General features: G+C 47.1%; 1 protein-coding gene across 5 annotated transcripts in view; it reads right to left on the reverse strand.

The window, feature by feature from the left end:
* LOC147106249 (alanine and arginine rich domain containing protein) overlaps window positions 1-19,262 on the reverse strand; it is a 214,608-nt gene that overhangs the window by 188,274 nt on the left and 7,072 nt on the right. For all 5 annotated transcript variants that reach the window (XM_086009196.1, XM_086009195.1, XM_086009194.1 and 2 more), the window contains exons 2-4: window positions 12,297-12,411; window positions 5,427-5,600; window positions 1,588-1,694 (exon numbers count right to left, since the gene is read on the reverse strand). In XM_086009196.1, the coding sequence (XP_085865322.1) occupies window positions 1,588-1,694; window positions 5,427-5,600; window positions 12,297-12,411 (396 nt within the window). The remainder of the gene's footprint in view (window positions 1-1,587; window positions 1,695-5,426; window positions 5,601-12,296; window positions 12,412-19,262) is intronic.

Here is a 19,262-nt window from a genome sequence, read left to right on the forward strand (position 1 = left end):
TGCTGCACCTGCATGCTTACCTTCAGCAACGGGAGCACAAGGACACCCAGGTCTCATTGCACTTCCCCTTCTCCCAATCTATTGCCATTCAGATAATAATCTGCCTTCCTCTTTTTGACACCAAAGTGGATAACCTTACATTTATCCACGTTATATTGCATCTGCCATGCTTCTGCCCAATCACCCAACCTGTCCAAATCATCCTGTAGTTTCTCGGCATCCTCCTCACAGCACACACGCCCACCCAGCTTTGTGTCGTCTGCAAATTTGGAGATATTACATCTAGTTCCCTTGTCTAGATCATTAATATATATTGTGAATAGCTGGGGTCCAAGGACCGAACCCTGCGGTACCCCACTAGTCACTGCCTGCCACTCTGAAAAAGACCCGTTTATTCCAACTCTTTGCTTTCTATCTGCCAACCAGTTCTCTATCCAAGTCAATACCTTGCCCCCAATCCCATGTGCCTTAACTTTTCACGCTAATCTCTTATGCGGGACCTTATCGAAAACCTTCTCAAAGTCCAAATACACCACATCCACTGGTTCTCCCTTATCTATTTTACTAGTTACATCCTCAAAAAATTCCAGTGGATTAGTCAAGCACGATTTACCTTTTATAAATCCATGTTGACTTTGTCTGATCCTGTCACTGCTTTCCAAGTGCTCTGCTATTACATCTTTTATAATGGACGCTAGCATTTTCCCCACTACCGATGTCAGGCTTACCGGTCTGTAATACCCCGTTTTCTCTCTACCACCTTTTTTGAATAGTGGGGTAACATTAGCTACCCTCCAATCCATGGGTACTGTTCCAGATTCCATCGAATGTTGGAAGATGATCAGCAATGCATCTACTATTTCTAGGGCCACTTCCTTAAGTACCCTAGGATGTGGATTATCAGGCCCTGGGGATTTATCAGCCTTCAATCCCATCAATTTCCCCAAAACCATTTCCCTGCAAATACTGATTTCTTTCAGTTCCTCCCTTTCATCAGACCCTATGTTCCCCGACATTTCTGGGAGGTTATTTGTGTCCTCCTTTGTGAAGACAGAACCAAAATATGTATTTAGTGTCAATGAGCCACATGCATTTATTTCCCTGTTATTACTCTCTTTCCTTTAATTCCTCCCCTTAATCAGAAGAATATAAATCTGCAAAGTTCAAAGCCATTAACTTTCGTGGAATTCAGAAGAAAGGTACTGCACTGAAAATAGATTAAGATATCAGAAGCTAAAATTTCCTCTTACTTTCTATGGTACTTACAATATTAATATTACATGCTTGGAAGAACTAATTGTTCTCAATGAATGGCATTAAATGCATATTTAAAAAAAACAAGGCTAGTCTGGTAGAACAATCAGATTCAATTCAAGCAATGGAATGCCTACTAATAATTTCTCACATTTTCTTTTGTGTGTGGGCTCTTGTTGCTGGCAACCAGAAAGTACAGCATACCAACAGCAATAATCAGTGCTCAATAGGTATTACTTCAAGGATTCCATAAAGAAAAACACAGAAAATATATGCAAATTTCCCACAAAAGTTCTTAATGTAGTAATTTAAGACTTAGTGTGTAAACTGTACCTCCCAGTTTTGTCCTTGACATTGACATCTGCGCCTTCTTTAAGGATAAATTCTACCATTTCTTGATGGTTCTCAATAACCGCCAACAGCAAAGGAGTATAACCATCCTTTTGAAAACAAATAATTTATTTAAATCATTTAATTACTAGAGTAATTTGCAATGCTATAGCCTATGGATATGTTAGTTCATTTCCACACATAAAAAGACTTGCATTTATATAGCAACTGTCACGACCTCAGGATGTCCCAAAGCACTTTACAGCCAATTAAGTACTTTTGAAGTGTAGCCACTGTTGTAATATAGGAAACGCGGCAGCCAATTTGCACATAGAAAGAGCAATGTGATAATGACCAGATAATGGCCCGGATTTTGTGGTCGGTGTGGGGGCAGACTCAGAGTACCTCCTTTGAAATCCACCATAAGTTCAAGATTTCCGCATGCGCTTCGCGAAATCCGGAACTTGCGGTCGGTCACCGTATGCATCGACAGGCCACGAAAAAGCAATGGCTGCCGCAGAGTTTGACTATGTGCCCACCGACTGGCCAGCAATTGCGCACAGAAATGCTATGGTTGATGCAAACAGACGCATCTGATACTTTTGTTGAAAGATTTGTAAATTTACTTTTTCATAAACGTCCAATTCATAAAATTCAAAGATTTTGAGAGATTTTAATCACAAAAATGTCATTCTAGTCTTTATCTTACAACTGCAAAATTGGGGCGCATTTAGTTTAAAAAAAATTGTCATACAAAATTACATTTAGCCAGAACCACTTAAAAATATTTTTTTATTCATTCTTGGGATATGGGGGTCAAACCAAGTCTACAATTTATTACCTATCCCTAGGTGTCCTTGAGAAGGTGGTGAGGGTGGTGGTGAACAGCCTTCTTGAACTGTAGCAATCCATGGGGCTAAGGTATTAGGTACAGAGTTCCAGGAAAATGGTCAGTGACGTTAAAGGAACAGTTTCAAGTCAGTCAGGATGAGGTGTGACTTGGAGGGGATGGTGTTCCTATGCACCTGTTGCCCTTGCCCTTCTAGGTGGTGGAGCTCGTGGGTTTGGGAAGTGCTGTCAAAGAAGCCTTAGCGAGTTGTTGCAGTGAATTTTATGGAGAGTACACACTGCAGCCACGGTGGTGGGGGAGGGAGTGGATATTTAAGGTGGCAAATGGACTGCCGATCAAGTGGACTGTTTTGTCCTGGATGGTGCCGAGCTTCTTGAGCGTTGTTGCAGCTGCACCCATCCAGGCAAGTGGAGAGTATTCCATCACACTCTTGACTTGTACCTTGTAGGTAGTGGAGAGGCTTTGGGGAGTTAGGAGGTGAGCCATTTGCTGCAGAATACGCAGCCTCTGATCTGCTCTATAACCATGGCATTTTGTGGCTGGTCCAGTTAAGTTTCTGGTCAATGGCGACCCCCAGGATATTGATATTGGGTGATTCGGCGATGGTAATGTCGTTAAAGGTCATGGGGAGGTGGGTAGACTCTCTCTCTTATTGAAAATGGTCATTACCTGGCATTTGTGTGGCGTGAATTTTACTTGCAACTTATTATTCGAAGCCTGGCTGTTGTCCAGGTCTTGTTGCATGGACTGCTTCATTATCTGTGGAATTGTGAATGGAGCTGAACACTGGAATCATCAGCGAACAGCCCCACTTCTGACCTTATGATGGAAAGAATGTCATTGATGAGTAGCTGAAGATAGATGGGCCTAAAACACTGCCGTGAGCAACTGCTGCAGCAATGTCCTGGGGTTGAGATAAATGGCCTCCAACAACCGTCTTCCTTTGTGCTAGGCATGACTTCAGCCAGTGGAGAGTTTTCTCACTGATCCCATTGACTTCAGTTTTATTAGGGCTCCACACTCGGTTGAATGCTGCCTTGATACCAAGGGCAGTCTCACCTCATCTCTGGAATTCAGTTTTGTCCATGTTCGGACCAAGGCTGTAATGAGGTCTGGAGTCGAGTGGTCTGGCAGAACCCAAACTAAGCATTGGTGTGCAGCTTATTGGTGAATAAGTGCCGCTTGATAGTACAGGAAACCTTTTTTTATCCGGCACCGACGTGGTGCCGATTCATCAAAAATTCCGGATAACCAAAAGCTACAGTAAAAGATACGAGAGCTGAGAGCTCCGTATAAAGCAACAAACCCTGTTGCTTAGCAACAGGTTCAGAACAATGGCCACACATTCCAAGCATCTCTGTAGCTTAGCAACAGCTGCAGCCACACCCTTGCACAGCAACAGATCGAGGAAGGCAAGTACATTGGCCCAGAACTTGGTGTCGGGGGCTTGCTGCGCGTGCAAGCCCCCGATGTGCGCTCACCCGCCGCAGTGGATTTCCTGTCAGTGGCCAGGTTCTGATGTCGGCGCGCTGTGCTAACCTGACCCAACGGCGTAGTTAGTGCGATGTGCCGGCTGGGATCAGGTGAGCACTGTTCAGCCAATCAGGGGAGGGGAAACTTCATTCATAAGTTTAAGAGTAAGAACTGTCAAACTCATGAGAAGTACTGCACCCCAAAACGCTACTTAAACTTTAAATAAAATTAAAAAAAACATCCCAATCATTAAATTAAGTATAAATAAGTTTAAAAAAATAATTTAAACAATAATTTTTTTTTTGAAAAAAATAAATTTTTAATAAAAAGGTCTAAAACTAAACTTACCTTATTGTAGATTCTTTAAAATAATAAACCTGTGGAAAAAGACCGGAGGCCTTTACACATGCGCAAATCCCCCAAAACAGAGGAAATCCAAGACGCACGCGCTGCCTCCTACAGCGCACACGCTAGCCTCTTCAACTCTTGGGTTGGAGGAGAGGAAATGCCAGTTTTCAGCGCATGCGCTGTGCATGCTGAAAACCGGCATTTCCTCCGGCCAGACGCGCGAGTACCCCTTCCGTACTCACGCGTTTGGGGAGGAATTTCTGCCCCATTATGAAGTAAAACTTACTTGAACCTACTCCTGAATTTTGCCAGTTAACCAAGATTTCCAGTTATTTAGGTGCCGGTAAATTGAAAGTTTCTTGTACTGTTGACGACTCCTTTGCATAGCAATACTGGTGCAATTACATACAATATTAAAAGTCACCTGCAAGTTAAATCTGTGAGACTTTTGCCCATGTATACCAGGCTATATATATAGTGACACTGTAGTAGATTCCATTCGGCTCTATCAAAAAAAATTCTCAAACAGAACTAGTTTCATCAGGTCTAAGAGGGAAAAAGACAACTTGCATTTTTCTAGCGCCTTTCACGACCTCAGGACATCCCAAAGTGCTTTACAGCCAATGAAGTATCTTTTGAAGTGTAGTCACTGTTGTAATGCAGGAAACGCAGCAGACAGTTTGCGCACAGCAAACTCCCATGAACAGCAATGTGATAATGACCAGGTAATCTGTTTTAGTGCTGTTGATTGAGAGATAAATATTGGCCAGGTCACCAGGGATAACTCCCCTGCGCTTCTTCTAAATAGTGCCATGGGATCTTTTACGCCCACCTGAGAGCGCAAACGGGGCCTCGGTTTAACGTCTTAACCAATTTTCTTGTAGGCAATTGCTAGCAGCAATTTAATAACATTCAGGCCACCATTAAAAATATGACTGAAGCTTAGCACATTTGGTGTCAATGCCATAACTGGTCTGAGTTCTCTTGGGAAGTAATACTACGGATCTGTGTCAGGCCCTTAATGTATTCATCAGCAAGCATTGTAATCTGCAACATATCACATACTCTGTATTGTACCATGACCCGAGAAAGTGTGGCAATTTTGTACAACTCAGAAAAAGACAAGTGAAAAGGTTATAACAATTATTAAAATACACACGAATGTAAGCACCTTATTTTGAGCATTCAGGTGTGCATCATGTTCCATCAAATGCATTACCAAAGAGATGTTAGGGATCAGGGCAGCAAGATGCAGGGCAGTATTTCCATTAATGTCCACAAGGTTAGGATCAGCATCATGGCTTAGTAAGATAACGGCACAACGCTCCTGTTTGCACTGTACTGCCTGTGGATGACGTAACAAAAAGAAGTTTGTACAGTAACAATTTTTCACAACTGGATAAATTTTTAATTTATTATCAACTACTAGCAAATCTGGACTATAAATTGCATTTGCTTTACCAACAATTCACAATTAAATAAAAGTTCTGTGACATAGGATACACTATTTATGGGCATCATTTAATTGAAAACTTATTATAAGAACTCACAGTACTTGTTACTCCTGTAGGTGGCACTGTGATAGGTAGTTACAATGTAAAAGGTGGCACATTGCATCACACACAATAGCTGCTATTTTATAGAGAGAGCATATTATGCAACGATTACCAAATTGTCTTCTCTGTATTTTAATGCCTTCATTTAAGTGTTTGCTTAAAGGCCTCAACATCAGGCTTAGATTTGATATTTTGCCCAGAACTGTGACTGGGAGATGAATTTGGATTGTGCAGTCAAACACTGGATGCACATCTGTACCAGTCAAAGAAACTGATGGGATATTTTGCTGTAGCTTCTAGCACTTTTTGCTCACTAGTTTTTCTTCAAATCATTTTGAAAAATAACGAGGGCATATGGCCTAGTCTCAGACTTCTGTTAATACCGTTTACAAACCAGCTATTAAGCTATGCAAGATGTGCTGGGGAAACAAATTTTACAATTTTCCCTTTCTATCAGTGGGGAAGAACCAAGCCTTTGGTTACCATCTTGGGGAACTCAGCCCACGGGAACATAGGAACAGGAGTAGACCATTCAACCTCTTGAGCCTGTTTGGCCATTCAATTAGATCATAACTGATCTGTAGCTTAACTCCATTTATCCCTTACCCAACAAAAATCTATCAATCTCAGTTTAGAAATTTTAAATTGACCTGGCATCAACAACTTTTTGGGGAAAGAGAGTTCCAGATTTCTACTACTTTTTGTATGAAGGAGGGAAGTCGTGAACACATACCTACATCCTACCACTCAACAGCGCATTGCTTTGTCAAAGGATTACATAGTTGGGGGATATTTTTATTCATATTTATTGGTTTTCTCCTCTTCAGTGAATAAATAAAGTGAATACTGGATGGTGACATGGTAATTGCACAAATCTTTCTTTACCACGGCTATTAATTGGAGTATCAGTGTATTAACCAGCCCCAAAATTTTCAATAAAGATGCTAACTTCTCAGGGATTATTGCAAGTTTAAAAGTTACATCCCTTATAAATTCAATAGCTCTCAGGGTCCTGGCTGACTCAGCAGCCTAAGCCTAAAGACCTACCCTCGCAGCAAGATTCAAAGGCATCCCAGATTAATAGCATGAAAGTCTCATCTTTCTGGAAAGTAAAGAGTTTTAAGTGAAATAAGCCTGTGCAATCTCATCCTAGCCACGTGCAAATTTGGCTAGGGTAAATAAAATTAGAGAGTTAAATGCATGGCTCAAAGACTGGTGTGGGAGAAATGGGTTTTGCTTCCTGGGACACTGGCATCAGTACTGGGACAGGAGAGAGCTGTTCCATCGGGACGGACTTCACTTGGCCAGTGCTGGGACTAGAATCCTGGCGAATCGAATAACTAGGGTTGTAGAGAGGGCTTTAAACTAATTAGTGGGGGGGAGGTTTTAAGAGAGCGAAAAATAAAAATGACAGCGGAGAAGGCAATGGAGCAAGGTAGCAGTGGGAGAATTAAAAACCAGAGCGTGTCAGGAAGGGACAGAATGTATAATGATAAAGGTAAAGTAGTAAAAGGGGTAAAAGCAGGAATAAATTGTCAGAAAACATATTTGAAAGTTCTTTATCTGAATGCACACAGCATTCGTAACAAAATTGACGAGTTGACGGTGCAAATAACTACACATGGGTATGATCTGGTGGCCATTACGGAAACATGGCTGCAAGATAATCATGACTGGGAACTAAATATACAAGGGTATTTGACAATTAGGAAGGACAGACAGGAAGGAAAGGGAGGTGGGGTTGCTATGTTAATCAAGGATGGAATCACTGCAATAGTCAGAAATGATATTGGGTCAAAGGATCAGGATAGTGAAACAGTTTGGGTGGAGATAAGGAATAATAAGGGGAAAAAGTCACTAGTGGGCGTAGTCTATAGGCCTCCTAACAGTTGCAACTCTGTTGGTCGGAGTATAAATCAGGAAATAGTTGGGGCTTGTAATAAGGGAACAGCTATAATCATGGGGGATTTTAACTTTCATATTGACTGGAATAATCAAATTGGGCATGGCAGCATTGAGGAAGAGTTCATAGAGTGTATTAGGGACAGGTTCCTTGAGCAGTATGTAACTGAACCAACCAGGGGGCAGGCAATCTTAGATCTGGTCCTGTGTAATGAGACAGGATTAATAAAAAATGTCCTAGTAAAGGATCCCCTTGGAATGAATGACCATAATATGGTTGAATTCCAAATTCAGTTTGAGGGTGAGAGAGTTGGATCTCAAACCAGCGTACTAAGCTTAAATAAAGGAGACTATGAAGGTATGAGAGTAAAATTGACTAAAGTGGACTGGGAAAACAGATTAAAGTGTAAGACGGTACAAGAGCAGTGGTCTACATTCGAGGAGATATTTCACATCTTTCAAGATAAATATATTCCACTGAGGAAAAAGGGGAGTAAAAGAAAAGACAGCCATCCGTGGCTTAGTAAAGTAATAAAGGATAGTATTCGACTGAAAACAAGGGCATATAAATTAGCCAAATCTAGTGGGAGGATAGAAGATTGGGAAGCATTTAAAAGCCAGCAAACAATAACTAAAAGATTAATTAAGAAAGGGAAGATAGATTATGAAAGTAAACTAGCAAAAAATATAAAAACAGGTAGCAAGAGTTTCTACAGCTATATAAAAAGAAAAAGGGTGGCTAAAGTGAATGTTGGTCCCTTAGAGGATGGGACCGGGAAACTAGTGGTGGGGAACATGGAGATGGCAAAGACGCTGAACAAATATTTTGTATCAGTCTTTACAGTAGAGGACACTAAAAATATCCCAACACTGGACAAACAGGGGGCAATGGGGGGGGGGGGGGGGGGGGGAGGAGCTAAACACGATTAAAATCACTAAGGAGATGGTACTCAGTAAAATAATGGGACTTAAGGCGGATAAATCCCCCGGACCGGATGGCCTACATCCTAGGGTCTTGAGAGAAGTGGCGGTAGGGATTGTGGATGCATTGGTGATCATTTTCCAGAACTCCCTGGACTCAGGAAAGGTCCCGGCAGATTGGAAAACTGCTAATGTAACACCCTTATTTAAGAAGGGAAGTAGTCAAAAAGCTGGAAACTATAGACCAGTTAGCTTAACATCTGTGGTTGGCAAAATGCTGGAGTCCATTATTAAGGAAACAGTAACAGAGCATTTGGATAAACATAATTTAATAGGACAGAGTCAGCATGGTTTTACGAAGGGGAAGTCATGTTTGACAAATTTGCTCGAATTCTTTGAGGATGTAACATACAGGGTGGATAAAGGGGAACCAGTGGATGTAGTGTATTTGGACTTCCAAAAGGCACTTGACAAGGTTCCACACAAAAGATTACTGATCAAGATAAAAAAATCACAGGATTGGGGGTAATATACTGGCATGGGTGGAAGATTGGCTATCTAACAGAAAACAAAGAGCTGGGATAAATGGTTCGTTCTCGGGCTGGCAATCAGTAACTAGTGGTGTTCCGCAGGGGTCAGTGCTGGGACCCCAACTCTTTACAATCTATGTTAACGATTTGGAGGAAGGGACCGAGTGCAACATATCCAAGTTTGCCGACGATACAAAGATGGGAGGGAAAGCAGTGAGTGAGGAGGACATAAAAAACCTGCAAAAGGACAGACAGGCTAAGTGAGTGGGCAGAGATTTGGCAGATGCAATATAATGTTGGAAAGTGTGAGGTTATGCACTTTGGCAGAAAAAATCAAAGAGCAAGTTATTATCTAAATGGAGAGAAACTGCAAAGTGCTACAGTACAAAGGGATCTGGGGGTCCTGGTGCATGAAACACAAAAAGTTAGTATGCAGGTGCAGCAGGTGATCAGGAAGGCCAATGGAATCTTGGCTTTTATTGCAAGGGGGATAAAGTATAAAAACAGGGAAGTCTTGCTGCAGTTATACAAGGTATTGGTGAGGCCACACCTGGAATACTGTGTGCAGTTTTGGTTTCCATATTTAAGAAAAGATATACTTGCTCTCGAGGCGGTTCAGAGAAGGTTCACTCAGTTGATTCCGGAGATGAGGGGGTTGACGTATGAGGAAAGGTCGAGTAGGTTGGGACTCTACTCATTGGAGTTCAGAAGAATGAGAGGCGATCTTATCGAAACATATAAGATTGTGAGGGGGCTTGATTGGGTGGATGCGGTGAGGATGTTTCCACTGATGGGTGAGACTAGAACTAGGGGGCATAATCTTAGAATAAGGGGCTGCCCTTTCAAAACTGAGATGAGGAGAAACTTCTTCACTCAGAGGGTAGTAAATCTATGGAATTTGCTACCCCAGAGAGCTGTGGAAGCTGCAACATTAAATAAATTTAAAATGGAGATAGACATTTTCCTAGCAGCTAAGGGAATTAGGGGTTACGGGGAGAGGGCATCGAAGTGGACGCGAGTCTAGATTCAGAGCAGCCATGATCCTATTGAATGGCGGAGCAGGCCCAAGGGGCCGTATGGCCTACTCCTGCTCCTATTTCTTATGTTCTTATGTGGATCCCAATGACTGCCAGGCATGCTTGGTCTTTTTGACTCCAAAGATGGTTCCGGGCACCAGAAAATCAAGCTTACAAAACAATTTAGTTTAATCATTTAACAGAACTGCAAAGATAGAGTATTCTAACCCACTCTAGAAAACAGAAATAGTGGCTTTGTAGCTCCCTTCTTATTCGCTTTGTTCTAAAATGCAACAGCTACGCTACCTATATTTATACCCAACTTGTTTACTACAATTGCAAACTGGCCTTGCCCTTTTGCTTTACTAGAACCACAGAGATAACTGTGCATTGTTCTGACTATGACTACTTACACAGAAATAAATTTTAACAATGTTGACGCGTAAAGGTCACACTCGTACAAATGTTCAGTAATTTTTCATTATAGGAACAATGCATAACAGTGCAAAAAACACTGATAAACTCACCAGCCTACAGTCTGCTCTCACAAAGTTCCTAGAAGTGGACTTAAAACCCTTTTGGTTAGGGGAGTGAAGTTGACAACAAACTGAGTTTTTCCTCCCAACAGCAGGTAAATTTGTTAACATAAATAACTCAATCTTAGTTGTTCTGACAGCAGCACTGTCCCATTATCTTATATGCCTTTAGATCTTTCCTTTACATCTAACATCACTGTGTGTAATCTTCCAATACTGACACGATCCTAGTTATTGCACTTAAGTTACAATACTACATGTTCTTGCTCTATTCAGCTATGGTTAATATACATATGGTTTCAAAAGAGTGAGTTACAAATTTGGGAGGGGGACCTGTGCAAATGTTAACATTCGCAGAGACCTGATCCAAACATTGACTCTTGGGACTCCAGGTCCTCACTTTGGAAAGAGAATTACACCTTCCTGCCACTCGTGGCAAGACAGTATCTTAGTTTTGCATCCCCCAGCTTCTCAGTCTGCAATGCAGAGAAAGTGCTAGGCGCTAACCAATTCTATTGCTTGGATTTCCAAATTGCTGTAAGCTTTGTAATTAACTATAAATAATAAATATATATATATTTTTAAATCAAGTATTGTGCAAGAATAATAATAGAAAATACAACTTTAAAATGGGGACTGAATCAAGTCTGCACACTATGGTCCAATCATCCCCCAACTAGAACCCCACTACACCTCGGGATCATCCTTGGTCTTGACTTCCTTGTGCAGCAACATAGAGATCATCAACTAGTTGATTTTCTGAATCTGTACATTTTAGCTTTTTTTAAATAATAAATGTTTAATGTTCAAATTCAGAGAAACTGGAGAATAACTAAATTAAAATTAATTCAGGCAAATATTCAAATTTACTCCACTCAAGACAAGATAACCCATACACACTGCTCACGATTTGGAATTTGGCATTTTTTTAAATAAAGAGATTATTTGACATTACATGGCGAGTCAAGACCAAGTCAGGGGGTTGGGGGGGGCGGTGGAGAAAGAGAGAAAGAGGTAAAGCAGACCGGGTAGGAAGAGAATTGGGGTAAAAAAAAGGGTAAGAAGGCCTGCGTGAAGAGAGGGGACAAGGGGATTGGAGGATGTTTGGATGAAAAGTGGTGATGTTGTTTCCCAAGACCCTTTTTGGTGCTCTGTGGAGGAAGTGGACAGTGGGACAGCAACAAACTCCCTGCTCAGTTTAGGGAAGGGAAGGAAAAAGGACAAAGTTACACATTTGCTTTTAAATCTACTGTTTTAAAATCTAATTACTTACCTATACTACTGTAGCATGTTTGCTTCCTAACATGACGGAGACGTAAAGTTAGGCTGCTCGAGAGCCTACAAATACATGCAGACTCAACCTTTACAATCAACTAGTATTTTAGCAGCTAAAGTTTGACATCCAAGGCTGAACGCACTATTACAGTCCAACCTACGTGTGTAACTGGCACTGTAGACAAATGTTGACAGAGCACAACACAAAAGTTTTGAAATGGAACGCTGCAGCCGACTCTTCATTTTTAATATAAAATAGATATACAATATTTGGTCGATACAGTAACTATTTATTTATTTCTTACCTTCATCAAAGGGGAGCGGTTATCATTGTCACAGATGTTCAGTTTTGATTTGTTTGCCACGAGGAAAGCAACTGCCTCTGCATGCCCAGCTGCACATGCAAGATGCAATGGTGCCCTAGAAGGAAAGTGAATATGTAAATATGCTAATTTGTTTTTCACAGGACAGAACACTGCTATGACATTGATGCAATCCACGTAAAGCATTCTAAAATGCTTCTGCTTTTTAAAATAAATCATTTTTAAAGTAACATTGATCAACTTATTAGTCTCCTAGACTGCAGAATCATAGGATGTTACAACACAGGAACAGGCCATTTGGCCCATCAAGTCTTTGCTGGTATATTTCTCCACGTGAATCGTCTTATCTAAATCGTACTGTCCAGCTTTCTCTCCAAACCCATGAATACCAAGCAACTATTTAATCAGTTTTAAAAGAATGAATTTATGAACTTGGCTTCAACAACTGTTTATAGTAGAAAATTCCACCTTCTGCATTAAAAATGTTTTTCTCCCTCTACTTAAATTCTCTTTCTAAATCATCTTAACATTTTGTCCTCTTGTTACAATCTTGCCAACCATTGGAAACAATCCACCAACTTTCTTACCATAACCTTTCATGAAGACCTCTATCTGGTCACGACCTTAACCTCCTCATCTATAATGAAAAACCCTAATTTTTGAAGTCTCACTTCACTGTTAACACCACACCCTTGATGATATCTGCAGCTTTGCAATTGCTTTTGATCCTTTTGCCTAAATAAAACATTTTAAAAGTAAAAGTAAAATATTAGAATAGATTTCTGGAAAATATTGATGCCAACAATTCTTAATAACACAGTAACAGTTTCAGGAAGGAGAAGACCGTTGGTCTATCCAGCCCACCTATCCACAGTATTTCTTTGGCACATTTCTAATAACCCTGAAATCTATTTGTTGACAAGAACCTGGTTATAGTAACTAAGATTATATGTGGAAGCTTGGTCAAAGATTCTTTTCTGTAAATCATAGTCAACTATACATTTACTCGAGCCTGGACTGATAATCCAAAGACACGAGTTCAAATCCCACCACGATCGTTTGTGAATTTGAAATCAGCTTTAAAAAAAAACCCAATTAAGAATAAAAAGCCAATATCAGTAGTGGTGACCATGAAGCTATCAGACGGTCATAAAAACCCATCTGGCTCACTAATGTCCTTCAGGGAATAATCCTGCCATCCTTACCCAGATTGGCCAAAATGTGACTCCAGACCCACATCTATGTGGTTGACTCTTAACTGCCCTCTGAAATGGCCTAGCAAGCCACTCAGCTGTATCAAACCGCTACAAAAGTAGCAGAATACCAATAGAACTGGACAGACCAATCAGCTTCGACCTAGGCATCGGATTTGGGTATGCCAGCCCAGTCGACCCTGCAAAGTCCTTCTCACTCACATCTGGGCACTTGTCCCAAAGTTGGGAGAGCTGTCCCACAGACAAATCAAGCAACAGCTTGACATAGGTACGATTCTATGAGTATGACTATCAGCCGACATCCCTGACTCCTCCATCCCCATCCCTTGCCAGAGGTAGCAACACAGTGGTATACAGTCGGGAGGGAGTGACCCTGGGAGTCCTCAACATTGACTCTGGACGCCATGATATCACATGGTTTCAGGTCAAGCATGGGCAAGGAAACCTGCTGATTACCACCGACCGCCCTCCCTGATGAATCAGTACCCCTCCATGTTGAACACTACTTGGAAGAAGCACGGAGGGTAGCAAGGGCACAGAATGTACTCTGGCTGGGGGGACTTCACTGTCCATCACCAAGAGTGACTCGGTGATACAACCTCTGACCCTGAAGGACACAGCTGCCACTGGGCTTACGACATGTGGTGAGAGAATCAACACGAGGGAAAAACCGACTTGACCTTGTCATAGAGTCATACGGCACAGAAGGAGGCTATTCAGCCCATCAAGTCCATGCCGGCTCATAGAAACATAGAAGATAGGAGCAGGAGTAGGCCATTCGGCCCCTCGAGCCTGCTCCGCCATTCAATGCGATCATGGCTGATCAACCAAATTCAGTACCCTGTCCCTGCCTTCTCCCCATATCCCTTGATCCCTTTAGCCGTAAGAAATATATCTAACTCCTTCTTGAATATATTTAATGAATTGGCCTCTACTGCCTTCTATGGTAGAGAATGCCACAGGTTCACCACTCTCTGGGTGAAAAAATTCCTCCTCATCTCTGTCCTAAATGGTTTACCCCTTATCCTTAGACTGTGACCCCTGGTTCTGGACTCCCCGGCCATCGGGAACATCCTTCCTGCATCTAGTCTGTCCAGTCCTGTTAGAATTTTATAAGTTTCAATGAGATCCCCTCTCATTCTTCTAAACTCCAGTGAGTATAAGCCCAATCGACCCAATCTCTCCTCATACATCATTCCTGCCATCCCAGGTATCAGCCTGGTGAATCATCGCTGCACTCCCTCCATGGCAAGAACATCCTTCCTCAGATAAGGCGACCAAAACTGCACACAATACTCAAGGTGCGGTCTCACCAAGGCCCTGTACAACTGCAGCAAGACAGCCTTGTTCCTGTACTCGAACCCTCTCGCTACGAAGGCCAACATACCATTTGCCTTCTTAACCGCCTGCTGCACCTGCATGCTTACCTTCAGCGACTGGTGCACAAGGACACCCAGGTCTCGTTGCACTTCACCGTCTCCCAATCTATTGCCATTCAGATAATAATCTGCCTTCTGTTTTTGACACCAAAGTGGATAACGTCGCATTTATCCACATTATATTGCATCTGCCATGCTTCTGCCCAATCACCCAACCTGTCCAAATCATCCTGGAGATTCTCGGCATTCTCCTCACCGCACACACGCCCACCCACCCAGCTTTGTGTCAGCTGCAAATTTGGAGATATTACATCTAGTTCCCTTGTCTAGATCATTAATATATATTGTGAATAACTGGGGTCCAAGGACCGATCCCTGCGGTACCCCACTAGTCACTGCCTGCTACTCGGAAAAAGACCTGTTTATTCCAACTCTTTGCTTTCTGTCCGCCAACCAGTTCTCTATCCAAGTCAATACCTTGCCCCAATCCCATGTGCCTTAACTTTACACGCTAATCTCTTATACGGGACCTTATCGAAAGCATTCTGAAAGTCCAAATACACCACATTCACTGGTTCTCCCTTATCTATTTTACCAGTTACATCCTCAAAAAATTCCAGTAGATTGGTCAAGCACGATTTACCTTTTCTAAATCCATGTTGACTTTGTCCGATCCTGTCACTGTTTTCCAAGTGTTCTGCTATTACATCTATATATATAAAGCGGCTCTTCTGTCTGTCCCGATGTCTGTCTGTCCGTTCTCTATACGTTTGAAAGTTACAGAGCGTACCGACGCGCGCGTCGCCTCAAAAGAAAGCTTGCGATTCCAGACCGGTTATAGGCGTATTTACGTTTCGGCCAGATAAAAAACCCGCCCGCGGTATCCCCAAAACGTTCAGCGTTCCGCTCATTAGCATCTCATTAGCGACCGTGTGACGTCGAGGTCGACCAATCGGACGGCGGGTTCCTTCCTACAGTTGAGTGTCGAGTGACTCGACGATTGACCAATCCTACGCTTTGGTGACCTGACCGGTCGACCAATCGGTGCGTGTGTGGGCGGGCCTTATCCTTCTGAACCGAGGTGAGTGGCTGCCATCTTGATTTTTCACAATTTTTTCCCCCACACTTTCTGTGTGTTAGGGAACTAAGGTAAATATTTTAATGATGTGTTAGGGAATTAATTAACAATTTATTTGAGTTTTATATTGTGTTTAGCAACCCCCCACCTCCTCACCCTCGCGCAGGGGGGACTCGGGGCCTGAAGCTCAAAAAATTTCTCTCTCTCTCTCTTTCTTTCTTCCCTCTCTCTCCTTCTCCTCTTCCCTCTCTCTCCTTCTCCTCTTCCCTCTCTCTCCTTCTCCTCTTCCCTCTCTCTCTCTACTTCCCCCTCTCAGGTTTCACGGTGTCGGGGCCGTAGCGCGGGCGGGCCGCCCGAAGTTTCCCGCTCGCTAACGGCCGCCAGGCGCCGCCCGCACTGACCGCGCATGCGCCGCCGCTCAGCATTCCCGCTCTCGCAACGGCACCGGACCTCAGGCGCTAGGCAGGGGGAGGGGCCGGAGAGAGGGACAGAGGGGAGCGGGGGAGGGAGAGGGGAGGGAGAGAGGAGAGGGGAGGGAGGGGGGAGAGGGGAGGGAGGGGGGAGAGGGGAGGGAGGGGGGAGAGGGGAGGGAGGGGGGAGAGGGGAGGGAGGGGGGAGAGGGGAGGGAGGGGGGAGAGGGGAGGGAGGGGGGAGAGGGGAGGGAGGGGGAGGGGAGGGAGGGAGAGGGGAGGGAGGGAGAGGGGAGGGAGGGGAGGAGAGGGGAGGGGAGGGAGAGGGGAGGGGAGGGAGGGAGAGGGGAGGGAGGGAGAGGGGAGGGAGGGAGAGGGGAGGGAGGGAGAGGGGAGGGAGGGAGAGGGGAGGAGGGAGAGGGGAGGGAGAGGGGAGGGAGGGAGAGGGGAGGGAGGGAGAGGGGAGGGAGGGAGAGGGGAGGGAGAGAGGAGAGGGGAGGGAGGGGGGAGAGGGGAGAGGGGAGGGAGGGGGGAGAGGGGAGGGGGAGAGGGGAGGGGGGAGAGGGGAGGGAGGGGGAGAGGGGAGGGAGGGGGGAGAGGGGAGGGAGGGGGGAGAGGGGAGGGAGGGGGGAGAGGGGAGGGAGGGGGGAGAGGGGAGGGAGGGGGGAGAGGGGAGGGAGGGGGAGGGGAGGGAGGGAGAGGGGAGGAGGGAGAGGGGAGGGAGGGAGAGGGGAGGGAGGGAGAGGGGAGGGAGGGAGAGGGGAGGGAGGGAGAGGGGAGGGAGGGAGAGGGGAGGGAGGGAGAGGGGAGGAGGGAGAGGGGAGGGAGGGAGAGGGAGGGAGGGGGAGAGGGGAGGGAGGGAGAGGGGAGGGAGGGGGGAGAGGGGAGGGAGGGGGGAGAGGGGAGGGAGGGGGGAGAGGGGAGGGAGGGGGAGGGGAGGGAGGGAGGGAGAGGGGAGGGAGGGAGAGGGGAGGGAGGGGAGGGAGAGGGGAGGGGAGGGAGAGGGGAGGGGAGGGAGAGGGGAGGGGAGGGGAGGGAGAGGGAGGGGAGGGAGAGGGGAGGGGAGGAGAGGGGAGGGAGGGAGAGGGGAGGGAGGGAGAGGGGAGGGAGGAGAGGGGAGGGAGGGAGAGGGAGGAGGGAGAGGGGAGGGAGGGAGAGGGGAGGGAGGGAGAGGGGAGGGAGGGAGAGGGGAGGAGGGAGAGGGGAGGGAGGGAGAGGGGAGGGAGAGGGGAGAGGGGAGGGAGGGGGGAGAGGGGAGGGAGGGGGAGGGAGGGAGAGGGGAGGGAGGGAGAGGGGAGGGAGGGAGAGGGGAGGGAGGGAGAGGGGAGGGAGGGAGAGGGGAGGGAGGGAGAGGGGAGGGAGGGAGAGGGGAGGGAGGGAGAGGGGAGGGAGGGAGAGGGGAGGGAGGGGGAGAGGGGAGGGAGGGGGGAGAGGGGAGGAGGGGGAGGGGAGGGAGGGAGAGGGGAGGGAGGGAGAGGGGAGGGAGGGGAGGGAGAGGGGAGGAGGGAGAGGGGAGGGAGGGAGAGGGAGGGAGGGAGAGGGAGGGAGGGAGGGAGGAGAGAGGGGAGGGAGGGAGAGGGGAGGGAGGGGAGGGAGAGGGGAGGGGAGGGAGGGGAGGGGAGGAGAGGGGAGGGAGGGAGAGGGGAGGGAGGGAGAGGGGAGGGAGGGAGAGGGGAGGGAGGGAGAGGGGAGGGAGGGAGAGGGGGAGGGAGGGGAGGGAGGAGAGGGGAGGGAGGGAGAGGGGAGGGAGGGAGAGGGGAGGAGGGGGAGAGGGGAGGGAGAGGGGAGAGGGGAGGAGGGGGGAGAGGGGAGGGAGGGGGGAGGGAGGGAGGGGAGGAGGGAGAGGGAGGGAGGGAGAGGGAGGGAGGGAGAGGGGAGGAGGGAGAGGGGAGGGAGGGAGAGGGGAGGGAGAGAGGGGAGGGAGGGAGAGGGGAGGGAGGGAGAGGGGAGGGAGGGAGAGGGGAGGGAGGGAGAGGGGAGGGAGGGAGAGGGGAGGGAGGAGAGGGGAGGGAGGGAGAGGGGAGGGAGGGAGAGGGGAGGGAGGGTGAGGGGAGGGAGGGAGAGGGGAGGGAGGGAGAGGGGGGAGGGAGAGGGGAGGGAGAGAGGGAGGGAGGGAGGGGGAGGGAGGGAGAGGGGAGGGAGGGAGAGGGGAGGGGAGGGGAGGAGGGAGAGGGAGGGAGAGGGGAGGGAGGGAGAGGGGAGGGAGAGGGGAGAGGGGAGGGAGGGGGGAGAGGGGAGGGAGGGGGGAGAGGGGAGGGAGGGGGGAGAGGGGAGGGAGGGGGGAGAGGGGAGGGAGGGGGGGAGAGGGGAGGGAGGGGGGAGGGGAGGGAGGGGGGGAGGGGAGGGAGGGGGGAGAGGGGAGGGAGGGGGAGAGGGTGGGAGGGGGGAGGAGGGGAGGGAGGAGGGAGAGGGAGGGAGGGGAGGGAGGGAGGGAGAGGGAGGGAGGGAGAGGGGGAGGGAGAGGGGAGGGAGGGAGAGGGAGGAGGGAGAGGGGAGGGAGGGAGAGGGGAGGGAGGGAGAGGGGAGGGAGGGAGAGGGAGGAGAGGGAGGGAGGGAGAGGGAGGGAGGGAGAGGGGAGGGAGGGAGGGAGAGGGGAGGGAGGGAGAGGGGAGGAGGAGGGAGAGGGGAGAGGGAGGGGAGGGAGGAGGGGAGGGAGGGAGAGGGGAGGGAGAGGGGAGGGAGGGAGAGGGGAGGGAGGGAGAGGGAGGGAGGAGAGGAGGGAGGGAGAGGGAGGGAGGGAGAGGGGAGGGAGGGAGAGGGGAGGGAGGGAGAGGGGAGGGAGGGAGAGGGGAGGGAGGGAGAGGGGAGGGAGGGAGAGGGGAGGGAGGGAGAGGGAGGGAGGGAGAGGGAGGGAGGGAGAGGGAGGG

Source organism: Somniosus microcephalus, chromosome 16, assembly GCF_052327205.1.
Source record: "Somniosus microcephalus isolate GS21.2 chromosome 16, FLI_Smic_1.0, whole genome shotgun sequence".
In the NCBI taxonomy this organism is placed as follows: Eukaryota; Metazoa; Chordata; class Chondrichthyes; order Squaliformes; family Somniosidae; genus Somniosus; species Somniosus microcephalus.